The sequence below is a fragment of the Leopardus geoffroyi genome, chromosome E1 (genome assembly GCF_018350155.1).
Source record: "Leopardus geoffroyi isolate Oge1 chromosome E1, O.geoffroyi_Oge1_pat1.0, whole genome shotgun sequence".
Lineage (NCBI taxonomy): Eukaryota > Metazoa > Chordata > Mammalia > Carnivora > Felidae > Leopardus > Leopardus geoffroyi.
This window is the reverse complement of record NC_059330.1, coordinates 55,729,365-55,749,367: the sequence shown is the minus strand read 5'-3', so window position 1 is coordinate 55,749,367 and position 20,003 is coordinate 55,729,365. Positions and strand designations below refer to the sequence as shown.

Here is a 20,003-nt window from a genome sequence, read left to right as displayed (position 1 = left end):
TCTCTCGAGACTCCCTGGCTGGTCCCGCCCTCTGGCCCCTCCTAGGAAGTAAATAGTTGGGGGAGCTGCCTGCCGGACCACCCACGAGGCCAGGCCCTTGGGGAGGAACTTAGGGGTGACTTGAGAATGGCCTGCTTGCCGGGGGAAGTGTCTGGTGCTCCACCACCCCAGGAGGGAGGACGCTGCCGATGTCCTTCTTTCCAAAGAGTGCTGGGGCTGTCTCTTCATTCCTGGCCCTGGCCGTCAGGGACCGGCTCCAGAGCTCAGTGGCTGGCAGGGCCCTTTGACATTTGGTTGGTTGTGCCACCCCAGCAGACCAGGCTGTGCCCGGAGCAGGACAGGAGCAGGACAGGAGCTGACCCCAGCCCGCATCTGTGAGCTCTCAATGGAGCCCTTTGAGTGTGAGCACAAAACCCCAGTGAGTCTGGGCTTGAGGGAGGGTGGGGTGGGGGGGGGGGGAAGGAAGCCAACCGTGTAGCCACACCACTTGGGTGCCGGAGCCTCCCAGAGGCTGGACAGGCGGCCACTGTGCAGATGCACAGACTAGCAGTGGAAGGAGTCGCATGTTGGTTTTAGGAGTGGCAGGAACAGTGCCCCCTGGTGGCTGCCTGGGCCTCCTTGCCATCTGCTGCCTTCAAAGCTGCCTTCTCTACACAAGGCAGCCAGACCCCACTTCCTAGGATCTGTGTAACATCAGCTCTCATTCCTGGTGCCTGTCCCTTAGGGTCTCAGCTCCTCAAAGTGTTTCTTGCGGTGCTCACATCGAGAGGCATTCTGGCTGGAGGGTGACACCACCTATTCTTGTCCTCGGGACATGGCGCCTGGACAGCCCTGCCTCTGCTGCCCAGTCTCGTGTTCTCCCACCTCATGCTACATTCCTGTGGCAAGACTGGCCCTTTGCAAGGGACATGATTAGATCTGCACCCTACCCCCCACCCTGGGGGCCTCTGCACTTGTCTCAAGGACCAACTGTGCCCCCCTCCTGGGAGTCAGAGACAGCTGGAGTCTGGTACCCCAGCAGCGGGGCCGTGGCAGTGGAGTTGAGGCGCCGGGCGATGTGACGAGACTCCTGCCAAGGCTGGTCTCCCATTGCCCTCAGCAGCGACCAGCATACGCTGGTTCCAGTGCTCTCAGTGCTGCTGGTTCCAGCTCTTGGGCGGTCCCCCAGCCCAAGACTGCGTACGCCGGCACAGTCTTCTTGGGGACAAGGAAGAGGCCGTCAAGAGATGGCAGAGCCGAGTGCTGAGGCCGGGGTAGGGCTACCTCGTGCTGGTCCCTCCCTCCCCCACCTCTGGGCAAGGGTGAAGGTGCTAAAAAGAACCCTTGTTGTGTGTGCCAGGCCCCACGCCCCACGCCCCACGCCCCGGCCATGGAGCCGGCACTCTTGCCGCGTCTCACAGCCAAGGACGTGTAGGCTTTGGGAAGTCAAATGCTTTCCCTAAGGAGGCAGCCTCAGCAGCAGAGTCAGCATCTGTACCCAGAGCTGGAGCTATTCCCGGGGCACCCCAATGCCAGAGGACAGAGCACAGAGCGGGAGGCCGGGACCGAGGGGAGGAAGCCATAGAGAAGCAGGACGGGGTGGGGGTCCCACCCTGTCTTCTCCGGATTCCCCCATATGTTACACGACCTTGGGAACACTTCACCTCATTGTCCTCATCCGTAAAATGGGCAACTAAATGGTGCCTTGCTTGTCAGGCTCGCACAAGAGGAGGCATACGAGATGCTGAGTGTGGTGCCAGCACGTAGCGCTCCTCAGACAGAGTTTAGGGAGCGGGCGAGTGAACACTGGCCTGTCTGGGTCCCTCACCCCTTGCCTCTGTTGTGCTGCCTCTGCCAGGTGCCGCCATGCTGCCATCGCCAAGTACTTTGGGGATGCGCCTCCTGCCTGCACCAAGGGCTGTGACCACTGCCGGAACCCTGTGGCCCTGCGGAAGCAGCTGGAAGCCTTGGAGCACAGAAGCAGCTGGAGCAAGACTTGCATCGGGCCTTCCCAGGGGAATGGCTTTGACCCTGAGCTGTATGAGGGAGGCCGCCGGGGCTTTGGGGGCTTCAGCAGGTGAGGGGCCGTGGAGTCAGGGGCCCCCAACCCACTGCAGATAGGCTGGCATTGTCCTCCTCGTGCCAAGGCCAGACCAGAGGCGCCCCAATGCCGTAGTTCACCCCTTGCCCCTGGGGGCCGTGGTGGAGCCAGGAGCTTGATGCTGCTGCTGGAGGCCAGGCTCTCGGAGACAACCAGTGCCCTGCCAGAGAGGCATGACAGGAGGGCAGAGCCCAGGCCCAGGGCTGCTCACGCCTAGCCTGTCCCCTAGGTATGACGAAGGGTCTGGAGGCAGTGGGGACGAGGGCAGAGACGAGGCCCACAAGCGGGAATGGAATCTTTTCTACCAAAGACAGATGAGCCTACGCAAGGTGAAGGGGATGGGGGCCTGATGGGGTCTCCAGTGGCCCCCCGTTCGCACTCTTTCGGCCCCTACCCTGGTGCTGGATGGGGGGCCATCCTGCAGCCAAGCAAGATGCCTCATAGGCCCTTCATGTCACCTTCCAGGGCAAAGACCCCAAGATAGAAGACTTCGTACCTCCAGGTCAGTACCGAAGTGTCCTCAGGGACTTTGGGGCTGTTCCCAGGGTGTAGATGCCTCATGGTGGGCTGGGGACTCCACAAAGCAGAAAGTAGAGGGCAGTGACCCACCCCTCTTCCCCACAGATGAGGACTGTCCCCTGAAAGAGGCTTCCAGCAAGAAGATCCCCAGGCTCACTGTGAAGGTAAGAGGTGGGCAACTCTGTCCCCCAGACTCCTCCCCCAATCTTAAGGCTTGAGTGGTAAAATTCCTTCCCCTGTGTAGGCCCGTGAGCACTGTCTGGGGCTTCTAGAAGAGGCTCTGAGCAGTAATCGCCAGGTCACCGGGACTGCCGATGGGTGAGTGTCTCAGGTCACGGGGGCCTAGGAGGCTTCTCCGAGCCCTTGTTCCTTGGCAGACCACAAGAGCCCCCATCCCTCCTGGCTTACTTACCCCCTCCCCGGATCGTGACGCATCCTGCTCCCAGTGGCAGCAGGTCTCACTGCCCCACCAGGGGGCAGGCTTAGCTAGGACTAAGGGGCTGCTAGCGCCTGCTGCAGGGCAGTAAGCCACAGGGTGCCCAGAGTCCGGGTTGGAATCCCTGTGCCCAAGGCCAGTCCCACCAGGCCGTGAAGCCATCTCCAGGGTCCCCAGATGGAATCCAGCAGGAGCTCAACAGAGAGAGGGCTCAGGCCCCCCTGACGCCTTATGCTTATTCTTACCCTCAGACCCGATCTCCAGCCCAGGGCTGTGGAGCTGGAATATGAGATGTTCCGGAATGCCAAGGTGGCCAACCTGTACAAGGCCAGCGTGCTAAAGAAGGTGGGCCCAGGCAGGGTATGCTTATGGGCTAGGGTGGGAGAGACGGCCCCTCTACCTTCCCAGGCTGTCTGCCTGCCCCCTGCAAGGCAGCCGCATACACAGGGGAGCCTGACCTCCCGTCTTTGCCAGCTGAAGATGTTTCTAGCCAACCCCTTGAGGACTAGAACTTGTCCAGTGTCCAGTGACCTTCAGCCACAGGCCCCAGAATCCCACCTGTGGAAAGCCTGGGTTGGGGCTTTCAGGAGCTAGTGGGTGCCACGGCATCCCTACCTGTCCATGACTCAGGTGGCCGAGATCCACAGAGCCTCCAAGGAGGGGCAGCTCTATGACGTGGGAGGCGACACCAGAAGTCACAATGCCCAGGCCCAGCCCCCAGAGCCCACCGAGTATGACATCCGGCCGGCCTCCCAAGTGTACTCGGTGAGTGGTGTCCTGGCATCCACCCCAAACCTGGGTCTGGGAAAGGCATCACTTCCCCTTGTCCTCAGCCACAGTATGGCCACTGGCCCTCTCTGGGCGCCGTAGCCCCGGCCCTAGGCACCCTGGGGCAGGCCCTCCAGCCTCCCTGCCCTCCCAGCTGTACCTCTGCAGCCCCCACAGATCTTCTCTCATCAGCCTGACCCCCTAGCAGTGTCCTGCCTGGTTTCTCCCTCCTCCGCTCCCAAGAGCCATTCCAGACCAGCCCGTGAGTGTCCTCGAGGACCTGGTGGTCAGAACCCTCTCTCCTCTTCTTCACAGCTGAAGCCCAAGCGGGTGGGAGCTGGTTTTCCCAAAGGCTCCTGCCCATTCCAGACGGCCACTGAGCTGATGGAGAAGACGCGGGCCGAGAAGCAAGCCCCCCAGCCTGTGCTGGGAGGTGAGCGGGAGCTCCCCAGCCAGCCCCGCAGCCTCCAGAGTGAGGACTGCAGTGAGTGCCTCCCGAGGCCCAGAGGAGAGGCCCCTGGAAGCAGTGCTCATTGTGGGGGGTCCTCCCCTGAGAGGAAGGCGACAAGTCCCTCTAAGGGCGGTCCCCTTGCCAAGGCCCGGGCCAGCAAGAAGCAGCAGCTCCTAGCCGCAGCAGCCCTCAAAGATTCTCAGAACATCGCCCGCTTCTGCCAAAGGGCCAAGAGCCCGTCTCCCCTCACCTCAGCACCAGGGACAGGAGGTGCCAGCCTTTCCTGTGAGGGAATGTGGGGACCCCCAGCAGTCCCAGAGAAGTGTGCAGGGGAGGATGGAGCCCTGGGGTGTTTGGCTGCATCCCCCCAGACCAAGGAGTGCACCAGTGAGAGGTCAAGGTAAGGGCTCTGATAGTTCTGAAATTCTTTGGAATCTCTTTTGCTAACTGGATCTCTGAAGCCCTGGCCAGGGTGTGCTCTGCTGGGCCAGCTGAGCTGAGGGTGCAGCTGGTGCCCGGAGCCCTTGACGCCTGCTCTCCTCCCTGGCCAGGTCCTGCCCACCCAGAAACCAGGGGTCCCCTGAAGGCCAGCCCACCCCCACAAAGGAGACACACACGGGCAAGCGGCCCAGAACCCAGCAGGTACTGACAGGGATGAGGCCACAGGGGAGGAGGCCTGTAGACCAGGCTGGTGTCTGCTCTGTCCTCCCGATTAGGGATTTGGGGAAAATTCCCTCTTTTTACATCCCAGAGTTAGATGGGCTGGGCTGGAGGGAGCCAGCGGATGCTGAGGCCCAGTCTTCCAGAAGGAGGGGAGGGGCCGTGACAGGGAGCCCGAGAGTGATGCTCCATTTGGGTCCTGCACAGGAGAGCCCAGAGAACCAGGCTCAGAAGAGGCCTTGCCTCTCAGCCAACGCCTCCATCTTAGCTGAAGCTGAGGACAGCATCTCGGCCAGCGATCAGAACACCTTGAACCCTACAGCCCAAGGCTCCTGTCCTCTCCCAGTCCCTGGCATCTCCCTCAAAGAGGCTGCAAATGTTGTGGTCAAATGCTTGACCCCTTTCTACAAGGAGGGCAAGTTTGCATCCAAGGTAGGGTAGGTGGGTGGATTCTGCCTTCTCCTGGGCCTGGGATACCTGGGCGCAGGACAGGTCCTACCTGTAGCCAGGACAAAGCGGGGCGGAAGCAGGCTAGGTCCTAAGGCCGGCTGCCTGCTTCCCTGGGTCCGCCTTGCCCTTGGGTCATGGCTATGGGCCACTGGTGGGGGCAGGGCAGGGGTCTGCACCCTTTGCTCCTGTCACCCTCCGCCTCCAGGAATTGTTTAAAGCCTTCGCCCGCCACCTCTCACACTCGCTGACTCAGAAGACTCCTCCCGGAAAGAGCGGTGAGTGCCTGCATCACCAGGCCAGGGAGCATTTGTGGGGCTCGGTGGTGGGGAGGGGACTGGCCCTAATGTTCCCCTTCTCAAATCTGTAGTAAAGGAAGAGGCCCAGCATTTCATCAAGCAGTTTTTCCATGGCCGGGCCCGGTGCGAGAGTGAAGCTGATTGGCACGGCCTGTGTGACCCACAGAGATGACCGGCTGCTGCCCACTAGGGCCAGAGTGCTCCTCCGGCCTCAACCGGGGGCCAACCTGGGCCTCGCTCAGGAATGGGAAGGTGGAAAGCCCGCAGCCATCAGGAGCATCCTCTTTGCTCAGGGTCCCTCCCCCCTCCAACCATGCTTGCTTTGGAGATGGTCCCAGATGCCTCCTAAATCAAGGTCGGAGGCCAGAGGCCAGCCACCTTTCTGCTTGCAAAATCTGAGGTCTTCTTCCTCCTAGCCTCCCTTCCTCTCTTGGCTGGGTTTTCTGAGCCAGATCCCCAGGTTAGGAGGTAGTGGGGCGGTGTCGCTGCTGCCAGGGGAACAGGAGGAAGGCATGGTCCCTCCACCTCTTATTCTTAACAAGTTGTAAGCTAGGGTGAAGCCCACCCGTCCGAGGCGTTGGCCCCTTCAGGTCCTGGGCCACTCCCCCCTTCCCTTTCGAGGCCAGCTTCCAGGCTGGCCCTGGGTGCAGAGCTCAGGAGAAGGGCAGCCTCCGCGCCCTGCGCTCTGCTCAGTTCCTGGTCAGGAAGGCCAGGCCGGACTGAGACGTACCTGAGAAATAAAAGTCCTGTTGGTTTTGACACCCCTCCCCCGCCAAACACAAACACAGCCTTTTTCTCTTGGGAGTTTTATTTCCTCAGCATTTGCTTCTCCCAGGCCTGGGATCGTTCTGGTGTTGAGCCAGGGCCTGGCGCCATACGGGCATCTCCCCCAGGGTAGGCAGCATCAGCTGCCCAAGCGAGTTCCTGCAGCCCCTACTCCGGGAACCCCCAGGGGGGAGTCTTGCTACTCTCTTTCCCAGTTGATGTCACCGTAGTAGCTCCTGCCTCATGGCCTCCACGTGGGCCAGGAGCTCCGTGCTGTGGGAGGTTCCAGAACAGCCGGGGGTGGGGGGGTGGAGTCCAAACCAAAATGGCCTGATGGCACCCAAGGGAGACCCTCCCAGTCAGACTCGGATGTGGGAGGGGCCCCTTCCTCGTCTCCTCCCCTCTCCCCCTCTTCTTGGGTGAGGCCAGCCGTTAGTTGGAAGCAGTGCCGCTGTCCTTCAGGAAGGCGATGGTGTGCTTCAGCTCCTGGGCCTGCCGGGGCACAGGCACATGAGGACAGGGCTCCCCGCTCTGCACCCCCACCCCATGCCAGGCCTGGGTCACGCGTGCGCTGCCTTCCCAGGATGTCATCGGAGGCCCTGGCCGTTCACCTTCACCAGCTCAAACCAGATGGTCCGGGGGTTGTCGGCAGAGCCGTAGTTGAGTTCCAGGCCAGGGGGCCCATCGCTCTCCAGGGGGCTCAGCAGGTGGAGTCTCTGCAGGTCCTTCAGGGCGACGGAGCAGTACAGTTTCTGGGGGCAGTAGGGACAGCAGAGCTTGGACCCTCTCAGGGGAGGGGTCACCGTGGATGGTGGGAGAGTGGCGCAAGGTGCTCAGGCCAGCACCGGGGCGGGAGCTTGGCCCACCTGGGAGCTGGGGTCCATGAGGACGAGGTGCTGGCGGTTGAGTCCCAGGAGGCTGGGTCCGGGCAGGGCCAGCTGACTGACCCGCAACACCACATAGACGGTGTAGCCAAAGAGGGGCAGCTGGCTCACAGCCTCTGGGAAGGGAGGGGCCGGGATAGGAGTTTTGGTCACTGTGGCCCCGGGACCTGCCCGACAGCCTCCAGGTTGGATGAGCGGGGCAGGGCAGGTAGAGAAGCTGCCCTGCACCTTCACCCCTTCCCTTCACGGTCTCCTGCTCCGGCCCTCGCAACCCCCAGGGCCCCAGACCCACCAATGAAGCTGATCTGTGCTTCTTGGGAGCTGCATGCTTGCATCTGCCTCAGCTCCTGTTCCATCAGGTTCTTTATGGTTGACGTGCTCACTTGCCGTTGCAGCGGCTTTGGCAAGTAAGCCAACAGGTCTTGCCTACGACACAGACTGGTCAGTCGAGGCTGGGTATACAGCAGGTGCTAAATAAACGAGCAAGGCTACTACAGGCAGGTGAGGCTGGGAATCCGGTCTTACGAATGACGACTGGGCCCTGCCCTTGAGGAGCTTGGGATGGGGAAGTCAGGTGTACACAGCCTCCACTACTCCAGGCCCATCACATTGAGGCCAGGAAGGTGCAAGTTGAGCGGCCTTGACCTTGGAGGACTGGGTGGGGGGCCGAAGGAGAGGCCCTTGGGTGCATGCTGAGGTGGGCCTCAGCACCGGCAGGGACGAGGGGTGACAGAGGTGTGGGGCCACCCTCACACTCACTCTGACAGCCGGTCCCCTTGGGTCTGGCTGCGGTGCTGCAGGGCGGCCAGCCTGGCCAGTTGGGTGTTTGCCTGGGGACTGACCAACAGCTTCCCCTGGAGATAGTCCCGCAGGACCTGAGGAGGGACAGCAGTGAGGGGAGGGGACAGCTGTGCCTCAAAGCCCCCACTTGGTGGTGGCTCCTGGGGCTCAAGCTCGGTCCTGTCACCATCCCTTCTTCGGGGGAGGGAGGCTTGGAGGTCCCTCACCCCGGCGGGGGCTCGCTTGCAAGTTGCTGCCCGGGGCTGGGTGGGGGCCAGGGGTGGCAGCTGACCTGCTTGTAGTGGGTGGTGATGTAGGTGGGGTGCTCGAAGTGCAGCTGGGTCTCCCAGCTGAGCCGCCGGCTGTGTAGGCTCACGTCCTGATCCAACACGCTGTTGAGGTACTCGTGGGGCCACAGGGGCCGCACCAGCTCGCCTGAGTGGGGAACCCAGGGCCACAGCTCGCCCTGCCGTCCAGGGTCAACCCTGCCCGCAGGCCTGCCAGCCCCAGCGTGGGAACCTGCCTCACTCACGGGCACACAGCTGGCAGGTAAGCCACCTCCTGGAATCCAGCCTGCCCCCCCCCCCCCGATTTCTCCCCAGGCAAGGGGCTCACCTTCCTTTTTGATGAGGAAGAGGGCAAATTCCTGCATTTCCTGGGGGTCAGTGATGCCCATCTGCCGGCACAGCTCCTCCAGCACTTCTGCTGCCACCTGGGCACAGAGACAGGGCCATGGGGGGGCAGAGGACTTGGGGGGGGGGGCGGTCCCGATGCCACAGCTTTCCCATCTCCTCCAGCCCTTCTTCCTCAGCAGCCCCATGCTCACCGTGAAAGTCTGGATACTGGTTTTGTAATCCAGACCCCCTGGCAAGTGAATGAGAAGCGGGCGGACTGCTTGCCCTTTCTGCCAAGACAGATTGCAGGGTCAGTCTTCCAGTGGCCAGAGGCCCCAACTTCCTATCCCCCACCAGGGAGTCCCAAAATGCCCAGCCACCTGTACCCCCCTCCCCCCCAGTACCAGGAAAGCCTGAATTTCACCCGGAGAGGGCAGCCGCCGGCGCCCCCCATATTTGACTGTGTGCTGGAGGTGCTCCTGGCTTTTCTGGGCCAGCTCTGCAGAGGGGAAGCAGGCTGGGGTCACAGGCATCTCCAAACCCCTCACCAAGCTGTTGAGACCCCAGGCTGGAAGTCCCTCCCATAGGCACCTTGGCTTGGGCCTGAGTCCTGCAGAAACTTGGTCACATAGGGCATCAGCGTGGTTGACGGGGGGAAGAAGCCTGCGAGGAGGCTGAGGAAGCTCCAGCCACGAGCACCGTGTTCCCTGCAGGGCAGAGAGCCTGGGCTTCAGGCTGGCCAGATCCCGGCCTCAGCACCGGGCTGTCCTCCCTGCTCCCCCCGGCTCAGCGTACTCACTGCTGAGGGTGTCCTGTGACCTGTTTGATGACTTGGCAGTAAATCTCATCCCTGAGGTTCTCCTCCCGACACAGCTGTGGGGGCAGGGTGGCATGGGGTCTAAAGTCAGGGAGAAATCCTGCTAACGGCCACGGGCAGGCAGCCAGCTCTTGGTCTTTGTCACAGCTTGTGCCCGAGTGGTCACTTTCTAAATCACTGTTTTCATCTGCTTATGGGCTATGCTCGGCCCTGTCTTCTCTGCTGGCTCCCCTTCTCCTTGACCTCTAGGGAACACCGTGCCCTCGGGCCTCTGTCTACGTGCCCTGATGATCTCAGCTGCTCCCACCTGCTGTCTGCCAGTGCCTGCCTCCAGCCTAGACTTCTCCCTTGAACCCAGGCCCCCTGCTTGGAAGAGTGGACCCCAGATTTCACATGCCCAAAACATTCCTGCACCAGCCCAGATCTGCTCCTCCCTCGGGCCTTCGTATTGAAGATGGTCACTGCTCTGCCCAGGGCCTCGGTGACACCCTTGGCCCCTCTCTGTCACACCCCACATATAATTCATAGCAAACCCTGTTGGTCTGAGCATTTTCCCCTCTGCTGCTACCTGTGGGCTCAGCCAGCAGCACCGCCCTCACCTGGTGATCGTGGCCATAACCTCCTCCGGCCCTTACACCCCCCTGGGAGGGGTGGCAAACAAAGTGTAAGCCAGTCCCTCTGCAACCTCCTCGAGTGCCCCTCCTCTTGAGAAATCAGAGTGCCAGTAATAGCCTACGATGGCCTGCCATGACCTGGACCTGCCACCCCTCCCAGGCCTTATCCTCCACCCTGACCTGGCTCGCTAGGCTCCAGCCATGCTGGCCTTGCTGGTGCTAGAGACTCGCCCTGATCAGGACCGTCACCCCTGCCCCTCTCTCCGCCTGCATGTGTTGCCCAGATGCACACGTGCCTCTCTCCCCGGCTTCCCTCAGATCGCTGCTCCGGTGTCACCTTGTCACCAAGCCTCTGCATTGTAGCAGCCCCTTCCCTGCTGTGTCATTCCCCACAGCACTTTGAACTCTTGGATACACTGTGTCATGGTTTTGCGACTGTCCTCTCTCACCAGATTGTAAGCTCTGCGAGGACCTGGCCTGCTTGGTTCACGGCCGTGCCCCCAGCATGTAATGGGGACTCAGTAAATTTTGGATCATTTGAAAGACTAGTGGCTAAGGGAAAGGGGAACTCACTCAGGCCCGGGCATGAAGACCGGAACAGACCCTTGGGCACATGGTACCGCCCCCCACCCCCAACCAGCTTTCAGCACACAAGCTTTTGCTTACCCTCAGCAGCTCGTAAAGGAGCTCCGACTCATTCTTGCCCCGGGGCTTGGGCTGGTCCTGCATGAACTGCATCAGAACTGCAGGCAGGGGGAGAAGCTGGTGAGCTGGGTGGGGGGCCTGGCCCTGGCTCCTGTCACCAGACGGCTTTCCCCATCATCTCCTGCCTTGCTCTCGAAAATGCACGGGAGCCAGGCAGAGCAGAGCAATCTCCACATCAGCGATGAGGAGACAGGGCTCTGAGAGAGAGGGGTGCCGTGGGCACCTGTGGCTGCATACGGCCCAGAGCCAGCTGGACGTACTGCGGCCTGTCTATCCAGACCATACACGACCCACCACTCCTTGGGTGTGTGTAGAAGGAGGTGAGGGCTCTGAGGTACAGTAACCACCAGTGAGCTTCCCTGAGTTGACAAACTCGAGGAGGGAAGGAGACCTGGCACCTAGGTCCAAGGCACCACGGATGTGGGGACACAGGATGCTGTGGCCACTCACCCTGGAAGCTTTCCACAGCCTGCCTGTTGGCATCCTCATCACTGAGGCTGATGAGCGATTCTTGTATGGGAGCCTGCGGCCAAAGAGACTGGGTTGGGGGTCTGTGGGGGCCAGAGGGCAGATCCGCTGGCCCGACTCCTTCCCACCTGTCACCCTCACCTTGGTGTATTGCACCAGGCTGGCCATGGCCTTCTTAGCATCTCCATGTGTCTGGTCCAGCCTGAGGGGGCAGAGGGTAAGACAGCCCTGCTTGCTTGCCCCCCCTCCCCCCCATCGCAGGCTGTGTAGGGAGAGTGCTAAAAGCACGGGCCTGGTGGCTCTGAGCAGGAAGGCCTACTTCAGGGAGACTGAGGATGGGCAAGCAGAAGGGTGGGCCCGGGGCACTCACAAGGTCTGAGGCTTCCGGAAGTGGTTCAGGGCAAATTCCTGCATGGTGTAGTTGTGGGATTCCGTGGACAGAGAGAGGTAGGCCGCAGAGTGGGTTGAGCTGGTGGCCTCGGAGTTGTCACTGTGTGTCCGGCTCCGGGGGTGGGCATGGCGCTGGGAACACAGGGCGTCTCATGCCACCCGAGTGCCCACGGGCCTGTCCAGAGGCCATGCCCAGCCCCCACCCAGCCCAACCCAGGGAGAGCAGCTGGAGGGAGCACACCACCAGGAGGGTCAAGAGGTGTTTACTGAGCATCTTCTAGGGGACCACTCCAACGCTGCGAGGGAGCACAAAGGCCATACGGCCCAGGCCCTGCCCGCAAGGAGCTCACAGCCTTGCTGAGGAGACCAGGCAAGAAATTGGGAGAGGGCAGAGGGGCAGCATCAGACCAAGCACCACCTGCCAGGCGGCAGGTGGACCTGGCCACTCAGGAGCAATCAAGCCCTTTGCTTCCTCAACTCCTAGTTAGGCCTCGCCTTCCCCCCCGCCCCCTCCCCCCAATCTTCCTCACCTCCGTGGCCCTCTCCCACCGAGCCAGCCCCGGCTCTCCGTGCTGCAGCTGACTCATGTGCCGGCCACTCCTCTCTGGCGAAAAGGAAAAGTCTGGAGCAGCAGCTGGCTGAACCATGTTGGCGGGAAAGAGTCCAGAACGGCCCCCGGTGGAGCCGAACTGCCAGCCTGGAAGGCACCCAAGGATGGTGGCTCACCCGCCTGGCCCCTCTGCCCCTCAGAGGCTCTGCCAGGGGCTGCCCTCCCTGAGCCAGCCACCCTGCTTGCCCCCCAAGGATACCGGGCTCCAGAGCGGCCACTGGCAGCAGCTTGATGAGGTCCCCACGGTGGAAGCTGAGGAGGCTGTGGTCATCGGTGATGTAGCTTCGCAGGGCGATGACATAGCCAGAGTCCTGCAGGCAAGAGGGCGGGCAGGTAAGGGAGCCAGGCTGCCTGTAGCCCCGGTCCTGCCCACCTCACCTGCTTCCCCCCCGTTGGCCTCGCCCGCCACCCGCCACCCGGCACTCCAGAGTTCCGAGGACCCCTGGTGGCTTGAGGGAGCTCGGCTGACCAGCCCCTGCCCCCACCCAGCCCCCTGCCCAGCTTGCGCTTGCCTTCTTGAGCTCACTCAGGAACAGCTCAATCGTGGCCTTGATGGCACCTGCCCGGGCCGTGTGCAACACCAGCTGCTCAGCCTTTAGTGACAGCTCCAGAGTGGAGCTGCCCAGGCACTCCACGCCCAGCACCTCAGCAAAGCTGTGCACAGGTGGAGGCATGAGCTGGGAGCCCTCTCACCCCGGGGGCCAGCCACAGCCCCGCCCCCAGCCCAGGTTCACCTGTATGAGCAGAGAGTCTTCAGCTGGTTGAGGTGGACGCTGGGGCCTTGGGTCACCTTGAGCAGCCTCAGCCCCCGGTGGGACACGCCCAGCAGCTGCACGTCATTGCTACTTTCACCCTGCCCGGAAGGAAGGTGACAGGCTCCCGGTTCCCCACCGCCATCCAAGATGCCCCGGGGGGTCCTTCCATTGTGCCCACCCCACCCCCAGCTCTCATCCCTGCCACAAAGGCCCACGCAGGCCACGCTAGGAGCCAGATTGTGGTACTGCCATCCCCAGCCCTACGTTCAGCCTCACTGACCGAGACAGGGAAGATTCGGGAGAAATAATTGGCCCAGTTGTCCCGAGCGGCCACCACGATGCGCTTCTTGACGTTGTCCTCGGTGATACTGAGCGAATCTAGGCCCACCTCCAGGTCTCCTGTGGGCAGGAACGGCCCCAGACTGTCCTCAGGCTCCTTCACAGGGGGACCCCAGAGTTTGCTCCCCCCCCGACTCCAGCTCTTCAGCTCCCCAACTCCAGGGTCCCTGGACCCTACCCAGTAGCTCTCTCATTTTGTGCCGCTCATCCTGGGAGATCCGGATGCAGGACTCGGCAAAGGTGTCCCTCAGGATCTGGGGGGCAGAGCCAAGTGGTCACCACCAGATCCCAAAGCCAGAGCTCACCACGGAAGCAGCCACATGCGGAGGAAAAGCTAAAGAGCCCCGTGGGCATGGGTGGAGCAGGGAGGGACGTGGGGCTTCTGAGCCCAGGGCCGCCTCCGCCTGGAGCTCCCACTCGCCTCCCCACGGCCACCTGCATGAGCCACCTGCATGAGCGGGCTGCTGTTCCTCAGTCACCGAGATAAATTCCCCCTGAAGGAACAGAACCTGGGGGAGGCGGGGAGGCTGCTCTGGAATCTGGGGGAAGAGCTAGGGTCCTGGGAGCACTCAGCGGTGGCAAAGAAGCATCGGGGAGCGTCTGCCGGGTGCCGGAGCCCATGTTGGGGACTATATACGCTTGATTTTGCATCCTCCTTACAGGCCAGTAGTGGTCCTTACTCTTAGGGATGTTAAATAAAGGCAGGGCTCGAAACACAGCACCTGCCCCATTAGTACTGCTGCTCTCCTGCCTCTTGCACTGACGGTAACCTGGCCCAGACGCAGGAGCAGTCTGTCTGTCCATGTTGCAGGTGGCCCGGGCCCTCACCTGCTCACAGAGGAGCCGGAGGCAGTAGGGATGGCTGAAGTTTTCCCGGGGGTAGAACACCTGTCAGAGAGCACGGGGATGGAAAAGAGTTGGCAACGGCGCCCCTCTTTGGCCCCCCACTTCCTCTCAGACCCAGAAGGAAAACCAGGCCTGAGGAGGTGGGTTGTGGGGAGGCAGCCCCAGTGTTCGTGTGTGGGGAGACGCTGGGCCCCCGCCCACCACCTGCCACCCCTCCGCAGCGGCCAACCCCCCACCCCCCGCGCCCACCTCCTTGCGTAGGAACAGCCTCCAGGGCGCACCGACGTAGGAGAAACACACGCTGCCAGAGGGCACGAGCAGCTGGGTGGAGACCCCCTGGTCCCCCATGGGCTCCATCAAGCCTGGCAGAGGGAAGGGCCAGAGAGCTTCAGGCGAGGAGCTGCCAGAGCCCGAATGGCAGGGATGTGGGGACAGAAGACCCTCACCTCCCTGGGGCCCTGCGAGGGCTCTGCCCACTCGACCTCTGCTGCCTCCGTCCTGCCCATGTCCCATTTCCTGCCTCCGTCCCCCCTCATCTTCCCTGCTGTCCTTCACCAGGTCAGCAGGGCCACTAAATTGCTGATGGAGCTGCCAGCTTTGTACTGAGGACACCACCCTGTGACAGTCCCTCAGGGCCACATGGGCCCCAGGAGTGCCCGGGCCCCGCCCCTGGACGGGAATGAGGAAGCTGGGGCTCCAAAGTCCCGAAGACTGAGCACCCCGGGCGGCCGACCTCAGCCGTGAGTGCTGACAGGCCGCTGGGAACCCAGCCGTCTCAACGAAGCCCACCACCGAGGGACAAGAGGTTCCTCACCACGGGGCTCCGCTGAAAGGGTCCCCGGTTCCCCAGGCAGTGGGGGCGCTGGAGGAGGTGGGGGTGCATGGGCAGTGGGCGGAGTCTGGCCAAACAGACCCTGGTCCTCCTTGATGGAGTTGGAGGGCCCAAGCTGTGTTGGGACCTTGGGTCGAGGGGCCACAGGTGGCGGGGGGCCCTTCTTTGGGCTGGGGGACAGCACCTGGAGAAGGCACAGAGAATTTGCACAGCTGGCTCTAGGGGTGAGGCTAAATTTACCCCAGAGAGCCTTGGACTCCCAAGGTGAGAAGCCATGCCCTGGACAGGATAGGGCCTCACCGATGTGGATGTGTGGGCACCACTGATCCCCAACTTAGCCAGAGCCTCATCCTTGGGGTTATTTTTCTTCATGAAAGACGTTGGGGGCTTCCTGAGAGAAGGAAGAGATCACGAGTCCACGGGGTGACTCCCTGGGGAGTGGGCAGCCCTGGTCACCCCCGGGACCCACCTGGATGGCTGCACTGGCACAGGAACAGGGCCCGGGCGGCTCTGGTACATGCGGATGATGTTGCGGATCTCCCTGCTGGGCTCTGCCCGCCGTCGGGGCGCGGGGTCCGAGCTGCGGACCAGGTCTCTGTCCTGCGTGGGCTCCGGATCACCACCAGGCCCCGCCTCCTGGGCCGGCTCAGCCTCAGCCTCTCGTGCGGCTTTGGCCCCCCCTCGTGCCAGTGGCTTCTTCACTATGGGGGGAGGAGGAGGGGATGGCACTGGCCAGGAGGAGAAGGAACAGGTGAAACCCTGTGCACACCCGCAGGGCGGGCCCTGCCCACCCCCCGTGTTCCCCACCACCTGCTCTGGGCTCCTCCTCGTCCGGCTCCTCGTCCTGCTCCTCCTCCTGGGGGATCTGTATCTTGGCCGGCGGCTTCACTGTCTTCACCTTGATCTGCTGCTGCCCTGAAAGTGCCCCAGATGGCCCTATTACTCTCCACCTGGCCTGCCCATCGGCCTCCTGGACAGGCTACATTGACGCAGGGGAGGAGAGTGTGCCCCACACGCCCTGGACAGGCTGGGGCGGACGGGTCTCTGCACAGGCCTGCCACCTCGAGCGCCCTCACCCAGTTTCTGGAAAAAGTCCTGTTTCTGCTGGAAGCTCTTGGGCCTCCGGGGCTTGTCTCGGGGCTCCTGGGAGATCTCCTGTGGGTGGGAAGGGGGAGTGAAGGAGCAGCCTGGCCAGCCAAGGCGCCACTCTCCCAGCACCCGCACCCCCACCCCATCTCTGGGGCCAGGGCCCCGGGCATCTTCTCCTCATCTTCCTGCTCCCGTGGGGTCTCCCGGCCACTCAGTCCTGGAGCCCGCTGTCTCCACCCCAGGCCGTGCCACCTGCCTGGCCTCAGCTCTTCACCCTCAGACGAGCACCCACCGATTCCAGCTCCTGCTCCGGCTCCTCCCGTGGAACCAGGGGCTTCTTGGGCTTGGGGGTGACGGCTGGGGGTGAGGTCGGGGCAGCAGCTCCACGGGTCTGGGCCTCTGCCTGGCGCTGACGCTGATGCGTCTGCTGCTCCAGCGACAGGGTCATGGCCTGGGTGGTCATCTGCTGGGCCTGAAGAGGGAGGGGGCAGTGGGCCCGGTGAGAGCCGGTCTGGCTCTGCCCCGCGGACCTGTCCTCACGAGGCAATCTGCGGGCCCTGCCCACCCTCACCAGGATCAGCGCCTGCTGGTTGATGAAGTTCTGCTGCTGGGCCGCCAGCTGCCTCGGGTCCACACTGGGAAGCAGGGGCTGCGGCTGCGGCTGCTGCGGCACCACCATGGCTGCAAGGGGCATACAAGTGCCAAGCTTGCTCACGGCCCTCCGCCCACCGTCCCCTCCGGGACCCTGGTCGGACCTCCCTTCCTCCGGCTCCTACCCGAGAAGGGACCCGGGATTCCACCTCACCTGGCATGGCAGGGACTGCGCCCACCGCCGGCATCATGGGCATGGCTGCAGGCATCATGGCCGGCTGGTATCCGGGCATCTGCATCATCCCTGGGTAAACTGAGGGCACAGGGCCTTCTCAGGTCGATTCCTATCTAGGCCCAACGACCACCTCCCTCCAGCCCCAGACAACAAGAAGAGCAGGGGCCACGGGTGCTTCCTGCGGGGTCCCAGGCCATGCTTGCCTGGGGAGACCCCGGATAGGTGCTCAGCCCTGCACTCACCCATGGGGTAGCTGCCTTGTTGCATGGGCCCAATGGCGCCCCCTCCCTTCATGCGGCTGCTCAGAGCCCAGCCTTGCTCCAGATCCTGAAGGGACAAAGGCCATAGGCCGAGGGGTCAGAACCGGAGCCCTGGGAGAGATGGGAGAGGCATCGGAGTGGGGCAGGGGCGGGTGGGGGTCGGGTGTGTGTGCAGAACACTCACGCTGCGGCCTGGGGAGAGGACCGGCTCGAAGAGGTGGTCCAGGAAGCCGTCCAGACTCCCTGAGACCTGAGACTCGGCTGTGGGGTCAGAGGCGGGTTAGTGTCACTCTAGGGTATGGGGCTTTCTGCACCCCCATTCCCATCACGTGCCAACCTTACTGTGTCCATTCTTGCCTTACCTGTGTGGCTCCTGCTGGACAGTGTTGGGGGCGGACCCGGAGGTGGATCTGGGGGCAGTGAGGGGGCCTGGATGCCAGGGGCGGGGGGGATGTCCTCAGGTCTGCGGGAGACAGAGGGCCCAGCTAAGGGGGTGCCTCGGATGGGGGGGGGGTGCCCCGGCTGAGGCAAGGGATAGAAGCCGCTGTGGGGGGTCATCCCCGTGTGGTGGGAGAAGGTTAGGTTGGAGGGGGGCTGGCCCTGTAGCAGGTCCTATGAACCCCAGGGTGTGATGGGGTAGCTACGGGGGGTCACCTATGACAGATCTGAGACAGGAACAGGCTGGGGACAGGGGCGCTGGGCGGCACCTACAAGCCACAGGGGGCAATGGGGTAGCTGCGAGGACTGACGGGGTCCCCCAGGTCCTCAGTCTGGCCGATGAGGTCCAGCACGAAGTCACAGCCAGCCAAATCCTGCCAGGAATCCCTGGAGTACAGTGACACGGACCAGCCACGGGGGGGCACCTCCAGGCCTCTGGGAAGGACAGAGGCAGCGGTCAGCCAGGAAGACGACCCCCCGGGGAAGGGGCAAGGACCTGAGTGCGGGCCAAGCGGAGGTGGCTGGCGGAACCTGGGTTAGGAACTGGTTTCCTCCGACGGCTCTCCTTCACTTCCACCTCACAGCCTCCTACCTCTGTCAGGCACGGCTCTGACGTGCTCATTTATTTATGGAGCCCACTTACCCCTCCGTGTCCCCACCCCCACCCAGCCTCCCTCCTCGGGGGAGCAGGCTCTGGCCCTGGGTTTGCAGGAGGCACCTGGCGGGACACAGGAGGATGGGACAGTGGTCAGCGTTGGCCACACTCCCCACCCCGGGCCCCAGTACCTGCTCTGCAGAATAGACCCAGCGAACTGCTCCCCCGTGGTCCAGGACTCCACCTCGGCTGAGTAGCACTCCTCTGCAGGGACAAGGGGTGGGGGGCCCGCGTGAGCGGCAGCAGGTCCTCCCTGACAGGAAGGGGCTGCTGTCCCCACGGGGCTTCCAGGAGCAGGACAGAAGGGAGATCAGGGTCACAGGAGGTGCCGCTGGAGAGCGGAAGGTGAGCATCACCATTGAACGTAAAGACGTCCAGTGCCATGCGGCCCCGCCGCCGTCCGGCTGTCCACTCGAGCTGGGTGGGCGGGTGGGCGCGTGCCATCCCGGGTGCCAGCCGCGTCTGCTCCAGGGCCCCCAGGAGCTTGTGCTGGCACAGTGCTGCCATGCCTGTGGGGGCCTGGTCGGACACAAACCTGTGGGGACAGCACGTGGCTGCTGTGGGGGTGGGCAGCCCACCGACCCCGGTCACTGGGCCCCCGCGTGGCAGGCCCCTTACTTGAGCAGCGGCTTCTGCAGGGTGGGCATTGGGGGAAAGGCGCTGAGCAGCATGGCCATGAGGGCCCAGCTGCGCTGGCTCTGCTGCTCGTCCGGGTTGTGCCAGATCTGGGCCACGAGCTGGCTGAAGATCTCGTCCCGCAGCCCTGGTCGGCGCTGCCCCTGTCGCACCAGGTATTCGCCCATGGTCTGCTCCTGCCAGGAGGGCAGGGACCCATCCCCCAGGAGCCGCAGCAGCTGTAGACACAGAGCGGGGACGAGTGCAGGATGGGCAGACCTCCCTTGTGCTCAGCCAGCACCTAGGAGCCAGGGCCCGGCTCACCCCGTCCCCTCCCCGATGTGCCACTCACCACCTTGTTGATATCCAGGGCATGCTGAGGGTTCTCCCCGACCAGCCTGGTCAGGGGCTTGGTCAGTGGCTGCCCAGGGTGGGGCAGGGATGGCTCCTGCAAGCAAGGAGGGTGACAGTGCCTGAGCAGGTGCTGGTCTGGGCTGACCTGCTGGAGACAGCCCCCCCCCCGCCCCCCCCGCAGAGCCTGCAGGAGCGAGTGCCCTCAGGGCAGAGGGGGCCCGGCAGGAAAACCACCTGCAACGTGCATCTTAATTGTTCTTTCTGGTTAGAAAATTGACACCCGTGCATGCAGGAAACTCAGAAAACATGGAAAAGGATAAAGAATAAAAAAACACCATTAATATTTCACTGCCGTTGTGACCACAGCTGACATTTTAGTCTCTCTAGTCTTACTTTCTATGCATAGATAACACACATCACCCTCCCACACCTGTTATCACTGTCAACAAGATTGGGATCATACTCTATGTGCAGTTTCGAATCCTGTTTCGTATCCAACACTGCAGCCCAGACGTTTGCCTCGTCATTACACACGCTTTAACCAGAGGACCTCAACGGGAGCGGCTGGCGGGGGTGGGGGGGGGATGCCACAGGGGTAACAAAGGTGAGGCATCATGGATCTAAGTGACACTAGAGGGCTAGGCATTTAGGTTCAACGGATAGTCTCCTAGAAGTGCAGCCACACCC

General features: G+C 62.9%; 2 protein-coding genes across 2 annotated transcripts in view; one reads left to right on the top strand and one right to left on the bottom strand.

Annotated features, from left to right (window-relative positions):
- Positions 1-6,447, top strand: part of RECQL5 (RecQ like helicase 5) — a 35,622-nt gene extending 29,175 nt beyond the window's left edge. The window contains exons 9-20 of the mRNA XM_045490786.1: positions 1,838-2,056; positions 2,310-2,409; positions 2,546-2,582; positions 2,705-2,763; positions 2,844-2,917; positions 3,287-3,380; positions 3,666-3,800; positions 4,119-4,654; positions 4,806-4,896; positions 5,122-5,346; positions 5,570-5,639; positions 5,732-6,447. Of these exons, the coding sequence (XP_045346742.1) occupies positions 1,838-2,056; positions 2,310-2,409; positions 2,546-2,582; positions 2,705-2,763; positions 2,844-2,917; positions 3,287-3,380; positions 3,666-3,800; positions 4,119-4,654; positions 4,806-4,896; positions 5,122-5,346; positions 5,570-5,639; positions 5,732-5,832 (1,741 nt within the window). The 3' untranslated portion in view covers positions 5,833-6,447. The remainder of the gene's footprint in view (positions 1-1,837; positions 2,057-2,309; positions 2,410-2,545; positions 2,583-2,704; positions 2,764-2,843; positions 2,918-3,286; positions 3,381-3,665; positions 3,801-4,118; positions 4,655-4,805; positions 4,897-5,121; positions 5,347-5,569; positions 5,640-5,731) is intronic.
- A 3-nt stretch (positions 6,448-6,450) lies between these two features.
- Positions 6,451-20,003, bottom strand: part of MYO15B (myosin XVB) — a 32,224-nt gene continuing 18,671 nt past the window's right edge. Inside the window, exons 26-64 of the mRNA XM_045487248.1 lie at positions 19,315-19,410; positions 18,966-19,201; positions 18,704-18,882; positions 18,479-18,551; positions 17,966-18,127; positions 17,617-17,717; positions 17,439-17,515; positions 17,237-17,321; positions 16,974-17,072; positions 16,740-16,849; positions 16,461-16,640; positions 16,156-16,234; positions 15,890-15,994; positions 15,549-15,807; positions 15,380-15,470; positions 15,062-15,263; positions 14,497-14,609; positions 14,230-14,289; positions 13,580-13,655; positions 13,343-13,461; positions 13,042-13,160; positions 12,820-12,961; positions 12,507-12,618; positions 12,228-12,394; positions 11,678-11,829; positions 11,449-11,509; positions 11,290-11,362; positions 10,801-10,877; positions 9,503-9,576; positions 9,295-9,410; positions 9,108-9,202; positions 8,916-8,993; positions 8,705-8,801; positions 8,382-8,524; positions 8,069-8,184; positions 7,602-7,735; positions 7,292-7,425; positions 7,037-7,177; positions 6,451-6,917 (exon numbers count right to left, since the gene is read on the bottom strand). Of these exons, the coding sequence (XP_045343204.1) occupies positions 6,858-6,917; positions 7,037-7,177; positions 7,292-7,425; positions 7,602-7,735; positions 8,069-8,184; positions 8,382-8,524; positions 8,705-8,801; positions 8,916-8,993; positions 9,108-9,202; positions 9,295-9,410; positions 9,503-9,576; positions 10,801-10,877; positions 11,290-11,362; positions 11,449-11,509; positions 11,678-11,829; positions 12,228-12,394; positions 12,507-12,618; positions 12,820-12,961; positions 13,042-13,160; positions 13,343-13,461; positions 13,580-13,655; positions 14,230-14,289; positions 14,497-14,609; positions 15,062-15,263; positions 15,380-15,470; positions 15,549-15,807; positions 15,890-15,994; positions 16,156-16,234; positions 16,461-16,640; positions 16,740-16,849; positions 16,974-17,072; positions 17,237-17,321; positions 17,439-17,515; positions 17,617-17,717; positions 17,966-18,127; positions 18,479-18,551; positions 18,704-18,882; positions 18,966-19,201; positions 19,315-19,410 (4,593 nt within the window). The 3' untranslated portion in view covers positions 6,451-6,857. The remainder of the gene's footprint in view (positions 6,918-7,036; positions 7,178-7,291; positions 7,426-7,601; positions 7,736-8,068; positions 8,185-8,381; positions 8,525-8,704; positions 8,802-8,915; positions 8,994-9,107; positions 9,203-9,294; positions 9,411-9,502; positions 9,577-10,800; positions 10,878-11,289; positions 11,363-11,448; positions 11,510-11,677; positions 11,830-12,227; positions 12,395-12,506; positions 12,619-12,819; positions 12,962-13,041; positions 13,161-13,342; positions 13,462-13,579; positions 13,656-14,229; positions 14,290-14,496; positions 14,610-15,061; positions 15,264-15,379; positions 15,471-15,548; positions 15,808-15,889; positions 15,995-16,155; positions 16,235-16,460; positions 16,641-16,739; positions 16,850-16,973; positions 17,073-17,236; positions 17,322-17,438; positions 17,516-17,616; positions 17,718-17,965; positions 18,128-18,478; positions 18,552-18,703; positions 18,883-18,965; positions 19,202-19,314; positions 19,411-20,003) is intronic.